We start from the raw sequence: 11,720 nt of genomic DNA on the forward strand, positions 1-11,720 counted from the left end.
TCTCTCTCTCTCTCTCTCTCTCTCTCTCTCTCTCTCTCTCTCTCTCTCCTGCCTGCTGATGGGGATCTAAAGCTTTCAGTTCCAGCTCCAGTGTCACACTGTCTGTCTCCTGCCATGGTGGTCATGGACTAACACTCTAAACTGTAAGCCAGCCCCCAGTGAAATGCTTCCCTTTGGGACAGTTGCCTTGGTCCCGGTGTCTCTTCACAGCGAAAGAACAGTGTCTAAGCCAATATCCTCTGCAATCCACCAACTGGGAGCCAGACATTCACACCAGAAAAGGCTCAGTGGTTACGAGCACTTGGTGTTCTTATAGAGGACCTGAGTTTAGTTCTCAGTACCCAGATTAGGCTGCTTACAATTGCCTGTAACTCCAGCTCCAGGAGATCTGGAGTCCTCTTCTGACCTCAGGCACACCTCCACCTCCCCAATGCATAACACACACACATACACACACACATTCACAAACAAACACACACACACATTCACAAACACACACACACATTCACAAACAAACACTCAGGTGGTGCTGGGGGCAAAGGGATATGGAATCTGAAGGAGTCACAGCAGACAGGCCCTGCTTCTACTCACCCTTTGCTTCCAGACTGCCTCCATGCTGTGGCCAGATACCCCATGCTTCTATTGCCATGCCTGTCATAACAGGCCAGCATCCCCTAAGATGGTGAACCCCAATAAACTTTCCCTCCCTCAGAATTATTTTGTCAGTAATACACTGGCTCCTTGACACTTCTTCCTCTTTAGAAAGTGGCAGAGACAGACCCAGACAGACACCATTATTCTGCAGTATAAATGTTCTTAGGGAGGAAAGTAAAGGATACAAGTCTCTCTGGGTGTTTCTCAGTCTCTAGCTCCTGCGGGACATCCAACGCCCGCCCATACCAAAGCACAAGGGCTTTGCACGCACTGTCAGGACCATGTAGGACGGTAGAAATATTCATGGACAACACAGTATTTGTGGCACCAAAGTAGTCTGCTTGCAGAAAAATAATGACACTTGAAAAGTAAGAAAGAGAACTTCTAAATTAAAATTGTCAAGGAAAATTGGGTAAAAGAGAGAAGGCACAATAGTTAATAGCATTTGCTGCCCTCGCAGAGGACCCAGGCTCAGGTCTCGGCACCCACGTGGCAGTTTACAACTATCTGCAACTCCAGTTCCCAGGAATATGACACCTTCTCCTGATGTCATAAAGGCAAAACAATTACACATGTGAAATAAAAGTAAATAAATCTCTTTTTAAAAATGAGAGAGTGGAAAAGGGGCTGGAGCTATATCCCCCATTGGTACAGGGCTCGCTCACATGCACACAGCCCAGGGTTCCATCTCCAGCAGCACACAACCCCAGGTGGAGATGTAAGTCTGAAATTCCCACACTCGGGAGGTAGAGTCAGCGGACCAGAAGTTCAAGGTCACCCTTGGCTACCTAACAACTTTGAGGCTAGCCTGGGCTCCATGAGACCCTATCTCCAAAAGAAAAATGAAGATCCTAGAAGGGAAGGAAGAAGAGTATGCAGATACTAGAAGCTTGATGGATTAAGAGATGAACAATGTGAAAGAAAAGTTATGAACACAGGAAGAACACGTAAGAAAGGGAAGATCCCTGCTGCCAGGTGATGGGTGGGTGCAGAACAGCAAGAGGAAAGAGTATGGTCTGTAGCCTCTGAAGAAAAAATCATCCTTCCTGGAACTGAGGGGGTGGGTTTGAAAGACACAGGCAAAGACAGGTCCAGGGGTTTCTAGGGAAGAGGTTGTGGTGAGGGAGTGAGGGGTCCCCTGGGAGCTGGGGTGGTATGTGTATAAGTAGAGCCAGGACGGGAGAATTACCCATAAAGACTTGAGAATCAGATGGCCCTGGGCCACATGGACAGCTCTTAATTTTCTCCCTCCTGGCTCTTTCTTTGGATCTGTGTAGAAGACTGAAGATTAACTCTCCTTATTCTCCTGCCCTCTGGTTGCTGGGTCCTCTCTCCATTCTCTTTGGTGGGTTATCAGACCCGCTTCTTCCAACCTCTCCCTCACTTGCCTACCCGTCTCTCAGGGCCTTCTGAACCTTGAGCCAAGAAATCTATGGAAAAGTTCCCTGTAACATTTCCCAGTGTAACTGTCGGCCTCTCTGGATAGCTGGAGCGCCCACGTGACTGTATGAGACAGATGTTTCCTGCCCCCAGGGGCCTGCAGTTTTAGAGAGGAGGCCACCCTCAGAACCTACTACTGCCCAGCCATGGACTGCTACCTGCTACTGCTGCTGCTGCTCCTGGGACTAGCAGGTAAGGTGCAGATGTAGCCATGCCTCCTTCACCAGTATCACAGATGCCATAGCTACCCCCTCTGGATCCCCAAGTCCCTATGTGGGGGAGTGGGCTAGGAACCATGCTTGCTTCTATCCAACCCTCACTCCCACATCTTTTCCTTCCGCAGACCAAGGCTCAGCTGACAGTCATCCCGAGGTGTTACAGGCACCGGTGGGGTCATCCATTCTAGTGCAGTGCCACTACCGGCTCCAGGATGTGAGGGCTCTCAAGTTGTGGTGCCAGTTCTTGCAGGAAGACTGCCACCCACTAGTGACCTCAGCGGTGGACCGAAGAGCTCCGGGAAATGGGCGCATATTCCTCACTGACCTGGGTGGGGGGCTCCTGCAGGTGGAAATGGTGACCCTGCAGGAGGAGGACACAGGGGAGTATGGTTGTGTGGTGGAGGGAGCTGCAGGACCCCAGACCCTGCACAGGGTCTCCCTGTTAGTGCTTCCACCAGGTGAGTTACCCTAAGCTGCCCCCACTGTAGGCAGAAGGATGATCTGTGATGGGGGCTCTTTGGAGCTTTGGGGTGTGGGGCCCACTAGGAAGGCGTTGGGGTGAGATATCATTTTGACAGCTCGTCTGTGCTGAGTGGCAACGGAACTGTTTGGGAGGCTGAAGATAAGTAGCTAAGCAGCCCTCTCTCTCTCTCTCTCTCTCTCTCTCTCTCTCTCTCTCTCTCTCTCTCTCTCTCTCCCTGACAGTAGCTTTCTGTCACAGCATATCCAAGGCACCATGTCTTCCTCCAACTCTCCCATTCTATCTTTGTTTTACTTTACAGGAACTTCAAGCATATTAACAGAAATTAATTTTTGTGCCTTCCAGAGTGTGTGTGTGTGTCCGTCCATGTAACACCCATACAGTCACAGATGTCCTGTTCTATCATGGTCTACCTAATCACCTTGAGAGAGTGTCTCTCACTAAACCTGAAGCTCCCTACTTTGGGTAGACTGGCTGGCCATATAGGGGTTTGCCTATCTGTAGCTTCCAGCACTGGGGTTCCAGATGCAGCATTTTTATGTGAGTATGAGGGATCTGAACTCAGGACCTCACCCTTGCCCACTGAGCCATTTCTCCAGCCCTGCCTTCCTTTCATGATTTAAAGTTTATCTTAACATAGTTTAGTAAGGGCCTGACTGTAGGGTTAAGGGGTCCCGAGTCCACTCAACCACAGGGCTCGGGTACTTGGGGAGGTGGGATACGGGAGTTTTGACTGCACTTACCCCACACAGGTGCCCGGTGAGTGTCAGGCTATGGAGAAGCTGTGGGACACTGCTCCAAGGGTAGGGGAGCTCAGCCTGAGGTTCTGGGAACAGCCAGAACTGGCTCTGGGGTCCTTGAACCTGCAAGGAGGCCAGGGTTGTCTGGTGCTCAGGCTCTTGGGCACCCAGGTGCCGCTGGGAGCCACAGAAGAGTTGAGAATGGAATGGGACCCACAGGCTGGATCTAGCCCAGGGCCAAAGGGGAAAGAGGGTCCTCCAGCTGGATCCCACGGGGATAGAGTCCTTGGTTTGTAGGCACCTAGCTTGGCTTGGTGGAAGCTGTAGCTGGGAGCGCTGAGAGACCTTCTGTGGGAGATTAGATGGCCTGTTCCATTGCTCCCCACTGTGGATCCCTACAAAAAGAGGCAGTCCATGGTTTTAAGACATTTATTGTCATGGTGGAAAGTGGATAAATAAAACCATACCCCACTTTCTCAGGGGTGGGCATGAGGTTAAATACCTTTTACAGGGAGGAGTGTCTGGAAAGGAGAGTTTATTGGCTAAGCCTCCAGGCCTTTAGGTACCTCATTAAAATGGAGATGTGTCTTGAGGCTACATGACCACAGGTCACGTCCTCTACCTGTGGAGGAGGCTTGGGACATTGCCCTTATGTGAGTAATGGCCACAAATCTATGGAGGGATGCAGCCTCGTGTCAGGAGCCTAGTGTCTGGGAACCAGGAAAAATGCCTGCTGTTCCTCAGGGTCACCGGGGTTTCCAACCTTAGCTCAACCAGGTACCAGGCTGCCTTTCATGGCCCTACATCTGACCTACAGGTGGGATCCACTAGTTCCTGCTTTGGCCTTCAACTCATGCAGGATTTGTTTGTCTGTTTTAGAAGTTTCACTTTGTAACCCAAACTGGTCTAGAACCCATTTATATAGTCCAGGCTGGCCTTGAACTCATGATCATCCTGATCTCGTGAACTCGTCTTCCTGAATGTAAGAATTATAGGTGTGCAATGCTGTGCTTGATTCCATTCAGGTTTTAAAATTGGAGGTTTATTTTTACATTTTAAATAAAAAATTAAGATTATTTAAATCTAATATTTATACATTAATATTAAATACATTAATGTGTAAACTCATTAGGCAACCTTAATATAGAAAGCATATTGCTTTTGCAATATCCTCATAGCTCACATCTTTTTAGGTGTTTATTAAAATAAAAATGCAATTTAAAAATAGATGTCTATTTTTAGGGGTCTGGAGAGATGGTGCAGTGGCTAACGGAGCTGGCTGTTTCCCAGAGGACCTAGATTTGATTCCCAGAACCCACCCAGCAGCTCAGAGTCTTCTGAAGCTCCAGTTTCAGGGGACTCAATATCCTCTTCTGGCCCCCTTGGGCACCAGGCACACACATTGTGTGCACACACATGCAGGCAAAACATGCAGACACATAACATAAAATAATAAAAATGAACTAAAACAAAATCTGCTCTGGAGGGAGAAGGCTGGAGGTGACGGATGCCTTTTAGATAATGGCACCTTTCATCTTTTGTGAGCTGTAACTTAGGTCTAATCCCTTACTGTAAAGTCATTCTCGTTATTTTATTTTATTTTTTGTTTTTCCTGGATAAGTAAGAGGGGTGGGTCAGAATGTTGTTGGTTCACGTTTACATTTACTCCATGGTGATTATTTAGAACTTCACCTGTCTCTGTCTGTCTGTCTGTCTGTCTGTCTGTCTGTCTGTCTGTGTGTCTGTGTGTCTGTGTGTGTGTGTGTGTGGGCTCGTGCGCACACACACGTGCCACAGTGCATGTGTAGAGGTAAGAAGACATTGGTGAGAGCTGATTCTCTCCTTCACCTTCCGGGCTCTGGAGTTTAAACTGAGGCTGTCAGGCTTGGCAGGGAGCCCCTGTACTTGCTGGCCCATGGCCATCCTTTCACACAGTAAGCGGATGCTGGCTAACATGAATCCTTCTCAGGATCCCGCATCCTTGACATGCTGAGGGTTTGCCTTGTTTTACTTTTTCCTCTTTCTTGTGCATGTGTGGTCTGCATACATGCTCTTGTAGATGTGTGCATGCATGTATGCATGTGTGGATGTGGAGGAAAAGGTCGGTGTTGGACTTCTTGCTCTCCACTTTATTTTTGGAGACAGGGTCTCTCGGGGAACCTGGAGCTCTGCTGGGCTGGCTGGTCAATAAGTTACAGGGACTCTCCTGTGTCCATCCATACCCGCTCCCAGTACTGGAGTTACAGACGTGTGCTTTATGTCTGGCTTGTACACAGTGCTAGTGATCCAACTTTAGCTCTTCATGCTTTCGTGGCAGGCTCTTTATCCACTGAGCCATTTCCCCAACCCCTTTTTAACTCTTAAAGACATGCTCTATGTAACCCCGACTAATCTGAAACTCACACAGACCTCAATGGCCTCAAACTTGATAAGATCCTCTGCATCCCAAATGCTGGGATCACAGTTATGCTCTACTCTACCTGATGCAACTCCAGGTTCTAACTCCATAAAAGACAGATGGTAACAATACCAGTGTGGCTGGGAGGGGCGATGAGGGAGGAAGGATGATGGAGCAAGTACCTGGAGCTCCTCTCACTGCAGTGGGGCAGGTGCTGCAGAAAAGGAATGCCCAGGCAGGTGGGTAGAGCATGTGGGTGCCCAGGGAGGGAATAGCCTGTCCCTCAGGCAAACATTTAGTCTCAGAGGGTAGCTTAGTTAATTTTCTATTGGTGTGATGAGACATCAGCTTACAGGGTGGGAAAACAGAGTTTTATTGGGGGCTTACAGTTCTAGGCAGAGTCCATGACTATCATGGTGGTAAACAAGGCAGCAGTCAAGAAGGCATGGCACTGGAGCAGTAGCTGAGAGCAGGGTCTGCCTGAGCATCCTGACCCTTAAGCTCAAGGCAGAGAGAGGGAGGGGGGAGAGGGGGAGGGGGAGGAGCAGAGGGGGAGAAGGAGAGGGAGAGAGAGGAACATGGACCTTTGAAGCCTCAAAACCTACCCTCAGGAACACACCACTGTATCCTGCAACCAACATTAAGACACTGTAGGACTGGCAGAAGCTATCCCATTGGAACCCAGGTACTAGCTGGGTTATCAGAAAGATCATTGGGCCTTGCCTCCCATTAATGCTGAGCCAGAATCCTTGTAAATCCTGAGGGCAGCTCAGGATGGGATCCTATCAGCTTGAAGATGAGGTCACAGGGCCGCAGATAGATGGGAGGAGGTCCTCACTGTAGGTCTGTGAGAGCCAAGAGCAAGGTTGACATTGAGGATGACAACAAGAGAATCTATTCTGGGATGAGAAGGAGATACAAGACCATACAGTGATGGTTGGACATAGTGTGGTTAAACTGGAGACATACCTGTGTAGGATGGAGTTGGCAGAGATGAAGAAATGTCGGGAGCCATGGGTGGGAACTGGTGGTAGAAGGGCAATGGCTATGTTTACAACCAGACAGAGATACCAAGAGAGGAAGCTATTTCCTAACTCACAGAGTGAGGAATGGTCTGTTCCCAGTCTGTCTGCCTTTCCAGGGAGGGTGCGGGGAGGGGGTATCTCATTTTCCAGATCTTAACAGGCTGTGAAAAGCCTCTCCACAGCCGGGCGTGGTGGCGCACGCCTTTAATCCCAGCACTTGGGAGGCAGAGGCAGGCGGATTTCTGAGTTCGAGGCCAGCCTGGTCTACAAAGTGAGTTCCAGGACAGCCAGGGCTACACAGAGAAACCCTGTCTCGAAAAACCAAAAAAAAAAAAAAAAAAAAGAAAAAGAAAAGCCTCTCCACAAGGGCTATACACTCACTAAATGTTTCCTTCTGGCTCAGTCCCTGGCCCAAGAGAGAGGGAGGAAGCAGAGGACGAGAAAGAAACCTATAGAATCGGAACCGGAAGTCTGCTCGAGGACCCCTCCTTGGACCCTTCCTCGAGTGCTGGTCCTCACGAGTTCAGACGTCGAGAGAACAGGTGTCAGAAGCAGTGGTATGGGGGGCTAAGGGGAACTGGGCACTAAACATAAACTGGTTTTGACCTGTGGTGTCAGTCAGATGGAGGGCTGGACAGATGGCTCAGCAGTTAGGAACACTTGCTGCTTTTGCTCTGGACAGTTTCATCCCCAGCAGTTAAAAGCAGCCTGTGGCTCCACAGACATACACAAGTAAAACTTTTAAAGTTGTCTCAATTCAAATCACTGCTAGCTCATCCCACTGCTAGTGACCTTCCCGTCAGCAGACAGATCGACATCTATCCATTTCAGTAACGGTCCCTTCACTCTGGTCGATCTCTAACAAAGGTACTATAAAAGTTTGTCTCTCCTCTCTCCCATCTGGGCCCGGCCTCCTTCTTCCATTCCATCTCCTCACAATTATGGGTCCCGAAGAAAGTGGCTGTTTCTCCCACTACCCCGGAGCTCTTGCTTGGCAGCTTCCCTTAAGGCCCAGGGCTAAACCAGCCTATCTATCTCTTTGTGTCTCTCAGTATTCCCCTGATCTGGGGTGCTGTGCTCCTGTTGGCCCTGGTGGTGGTGGCTGTGGTGATATTTGCTGTGATGGCCAGGAAGAAAGGTAGGTAGCCACCCACCTCCTCCATCAGCTCAAGTTTTGAAGACGAGGCCAGGAGTCTAGGGCGTGTTTCTCACTTAAAAACCTTGCTGGAATTCCAGCGGCTGATGGGAAGAACAGGAAGGGGATTGGCTAGGGCAGGCCTGAGGGAGCTGGTTAAGAGTGTGGAGTAGGATCGGAGAGAAAGGATGGAAGGAAGAGTATAGTTCCAGGGGGTCAGGTTAGGGTTGAGGCAGCTGGAGAGGCAGGCAATGGGCAGGGAGGTAGGACAAGCCTGTGGGGTGAGGAGTGGAGGGGTGGAGGGGTAGAGGGTTAGAGACTGGAGTGGAGAAAGTGGTTGTGCACTTGCTAAGGTTTGGAGAAGCTTGGAGCTACTCTGCAAGCGACTAGACTATTGTACTATTGTCCTCTGTTGCCAGGGAACAGGCTTGTTGTCTGTGGCCCGTCCCAGAGCACTGGCGTTTCAGGAATGGTAAGAGACCTTTGCAGATTCCCTTAGCCATCACACTACTGATAGGTGGGCGGGGAAGACCCTCCCCTTCCTGGGGAAATACCTTGGGATACTTTCTAGGGAGTACCTTGGGGCTTAGGATGTCTTCAAAACACCCCACTCCACGTTTTTTTTCTTTTTTAATGAGACAGGGTCTCATACTTAGATGGCCTACAGCTTACTATGTAGACCAGGCTGGCCTCAAAGTCATGGACAACCACCTGCCTCTACCCCATACGTGCTGTGACTAAAGACCACCCCCAGGTTTTGTTGTTTTGTGTTTCAGACAGGATCTCACTAAGTACCGTTAGCCAGCCTGGAACTCACTATGTAGACCAGACAGAACCTGAACTCTTTCGATACAGGGATTAAATGTGCGTGCATTTGTGTATGTATGAGTACATGCCACCATTCCTGGCCAAAGCAATGTCCCCTCCTCCCTTTGGTACATTGGGATTGCTACAGTGGGTCCGTTATGATCTCAGGCTTCCCAAGGGAACTCAGGCAGAGTGACTTTGTGTGACTTGCCTGCATTTTTATTCCAGGACCCTTCCTCAGCAGCCCATCATAGCAGTGACGCGGGACTACCCTCGGACATACCACATGTGAGGCTCGACTCACCGCCTTCCTTTGACTCTATCTACACAGGCTCCTCTCTTGATCCACCATCAAGGGAACCCCCGGCTCCACCCTCACAGCCCCCTCTGCCTCCTAAGGTTCTGATGTCTTCCAAGTCTGTGACATATGCCACAGTTGTCTTCCCAGGAGGGGACAAAGGTAAAATAGCCTCCTGTGAGCCAGTTCAGGACCCACCAAACAGTCAAAGTCCACCCAGTAAATAGTACACTTTAATTTATTACTCTTGGGATCACCCCTGGGGAATTCTCTGCAGCTCGTCCAACTAGCTCTGCGTCTTATGCCCAGAGTATGTCAGCGGCTGGTGACTCAGGGCTCCAATCTAGTATCTTGGTTTGGTGCACTCAGGAAGTGGTGCCCCGGTATGATTGAGGTGTTTGGGGGAAGAATTCTTTTCTGCTGCTTCCTGGTGCTGGGTCTGCCGTCATTACATATTGGCTAAATAAACCTAGAGGATATATAAGCTCTTCCTGCATGTGTGAGTACATGTGTGTGTATGTAAGTGCACATGTGTGTGCGTGCATGTGTGTGTATAAGTGTGTATGCATGTGTGTGCATGTGTATGTAAGTGTGTTCGAGAGGGTAAGTGTGTGTGTGTGTATGTGAACACGTGCAGGTGTGTGTATGAGTGTATACGTGTGTTACGAGAGAGTGTGTGTGTGTGTATGTATGAGTGTGTGTGTGTGTGTGTGTATGCATCCAGAGGTCAATGTCACTCTCCTTACTTTTTGGAACAAGGTCTTTCACTACTCAGGGCTAATTAAGCTGGGCTGGTTGGGCAGAGAAGCCCAAGGACCCTCCTTTTTCCACCTCCTCAGAACTCAGATTGCCAGCATCTCCTGGGGCACGAGAGCTTTCTAGGTGGATGTTTGGGAACTGAACTTAAGTCCTCAGATTTACATAGCAAGGACTTTCTTGACCGACCCTTCTCTCCTGGCCCCAGCATGTGAACTCCTAATGGTATGAGTGGGCAAGACAAAGCCTGCTTCACTTAGTCCATGGCTTATGAACCAGAATGACTCTGATCTGTAGGCTGCTGTGCTGGCGAGGAGGTAGCTTCTTCCCTGGCCAGAGTACTCTAGAACAGTGAGACTGGAAGGACTTGCTCAGAAGTCCTTCCTGCCCCTGTCATGATGCCTGAGAATATAGATCCATTTGCTTGAGTCTAGGAAGCTCTGCTGCTCTGTGCCTTATGAGCAGATGATTAGCCACAGCATCTGATGGGCTGGCAGGTGGGTATGGGGTTGCTGAGGAGTGGGGCAGTTACTGATGAGTTCAAAGAAACTCCGGACAGAAGCAGAGTAGGAGATAAGAGCACAAAGAAACAGGAGGGAAGACAGGAGTGGAAACAGATGCCACATCCCTTCTCAGAAGGGACTTAGCATTTTCAAGCCCTGGGGGGTGAGAGAGCTTCTTACCAGCCTTGCTCTTGGTAGGTAGTTCACAAACACCAACAAACACAGCTAGGGCTGGTGAGATGGCTCAGTGGGTAAGAGCACCCGACTGCTCTTCCGAAGGTCCAGAGTTCAAATCCCAGCAACCACATGGTGGCTCACAACCATCCATAACGAGATCTGGCGCCCTCTTCTGGAGTCTGAAGACAGCTACAGTGTACTTACATATAATAAATAAATAAATCTTTAAAAAAACAAACAAACAAAAAAAAACCACAGCTAATGAGTTGCTGAGCTCTTGTCTGCTAGTCAGTAATTGAAAATATAAAGAGATGAATGAGGAGTTTAGGACACTGGGTGAGAAGGCAAGGAAGCCAGGATGGAGCTGGGTAGACAGGGATGAGGATGGCAAGGCATAGCAAAGAGAGCAATACAAGGAGATATGCAAATGAGACATCTTAATTATGGACAAACACCCCCTCCCTTCCTTGAGGTTCTCATTGTGCTCATTTACAGAGAGTGTGAATGCTGGGTCCAGGAGAGTTTACCATAGGCTAGATCCTATGAATGCCTGTGGAGCCTAGTGGTCAATCTGAGTAGAGTCCCAGCTCTACCACGCTATAGCTGTGCTTCCCAGCTAAACTGTCTCTAAGCTTCCTTATCTTTGGTCCCACCGAGTAGTTTCTACTGGACACAGAGCATGTGTGTACCCCTGTGACCCTGGAAAATGACAAGACAAATCACCACAGCCTGGTATTGTCTGCATTCCAACTGTGAGTTCTTGGAGAACCTACAGGGGAAGGGTTACAACTCTTAGCTCTGTGCTATTTACTATCTGTCTTCATTAGTGTTTTGTTGCTGTGAAGAGACACCATGACCACAGCAATTCTTATAAAGGAAAGTTCTTTAGTCAGAGTTCTCTAGAGTCACAGAACTTATGGAACGTCTCTGTATATTAAGGGAATATATTGGAATGATTTACAGCCTGATGTCCAACTAGCAATGGGCAGCTGTGAATGGGAAGTGTAAGAATCTAGTAGTTTCTCAGTCCCATGAGGCTAGGTGTTCCAGCTATCCTTCTATATAAGCTGGAATCCTGAAGAAGTAGC

General features: G+C 49.1%; 1 protein-coding gene across 3 annotated transcripts; it reads left to right on the forward strand.

Moving 5' to 3' along the window:
• Positions 1–2,225: 2,225 nt before the first annotated feature.
• Positions 2,226–9,680, forward strand: Treml1 (triggering receptor expressed on myeloid cells like 1). Of its 3 annotated transcripts, none has more exons than XM_021149751.1 (6): positions 2,226–2,286; positions 2,438–2,770; positions 7,360–7,513; positions 8,009–8,094; positions 8,511–8,563; positions 9,127–9,680. In XM_021149751.1, the coding sequence occupies exons 1-6, from the start codon at positions 2,241–2,243 to the stop codon at positions 9,421–9,423; spliced, it is 969 nt and encodes a 322-aa protein (XP_021005410.1). In that variant the 5' UTR covers positions 2,226–2,240; the 3' UTR covers positions 9,424–9,680. The 3 variants fall into 3 exon arrangements, with proteins under 3 accessions (XP_021005410.1, XP_021005411.1, XP_021005412.1); XM_021149752.1 differs by having other exon boundaries at positions 7,360–7,498; XM_021149753.1 differs by having other exon boundaries at positions 7,360–7,498; positions 9,230–9,680.
• Positions 9,681–11,720: the final 2,040 nt, after the last annotated feature.

The sequence above is a fragment of the Mus caroli genome, chromosome 17 (assembly GCF_900094665.2).
Source record: "Mus caroli chromosome 17, CAROLI_EIJ_v1.1, whole genome shotgun sequence".
In the NCBI taxonomy this organism is placed as follows: Eukaryota; Metazoa; Chordata; class Mammalia; order Rodentia; family Muridae; genus Mus; species Mus caroli.

Bases quoted from the DNA above. Each gene is read 5' to 3' on its own strand.
- Treml1 (XM_021149751.1), top strand. From the start codon at position 2,241: ATGGACTGCTACCTGCTACTGCTGCTGCTGCTCCTGGGACTAGCAG. The intron at 2,287-2,437 runs GTAAGGTGCAGA...TTCCTTCCGCAG, and splicing joins GCTGCTCCTGGGACTAGCAG to ACCAAGGCTCAGCTGACAGT. The intron at 8,095-8,510 runs GTAGGTAGCCAC...CTCTGTTGCCAG, and splicing joins TGTGATGGCCAGGAAGAAAG to GGAACAGGCTTGTTGTCTGT.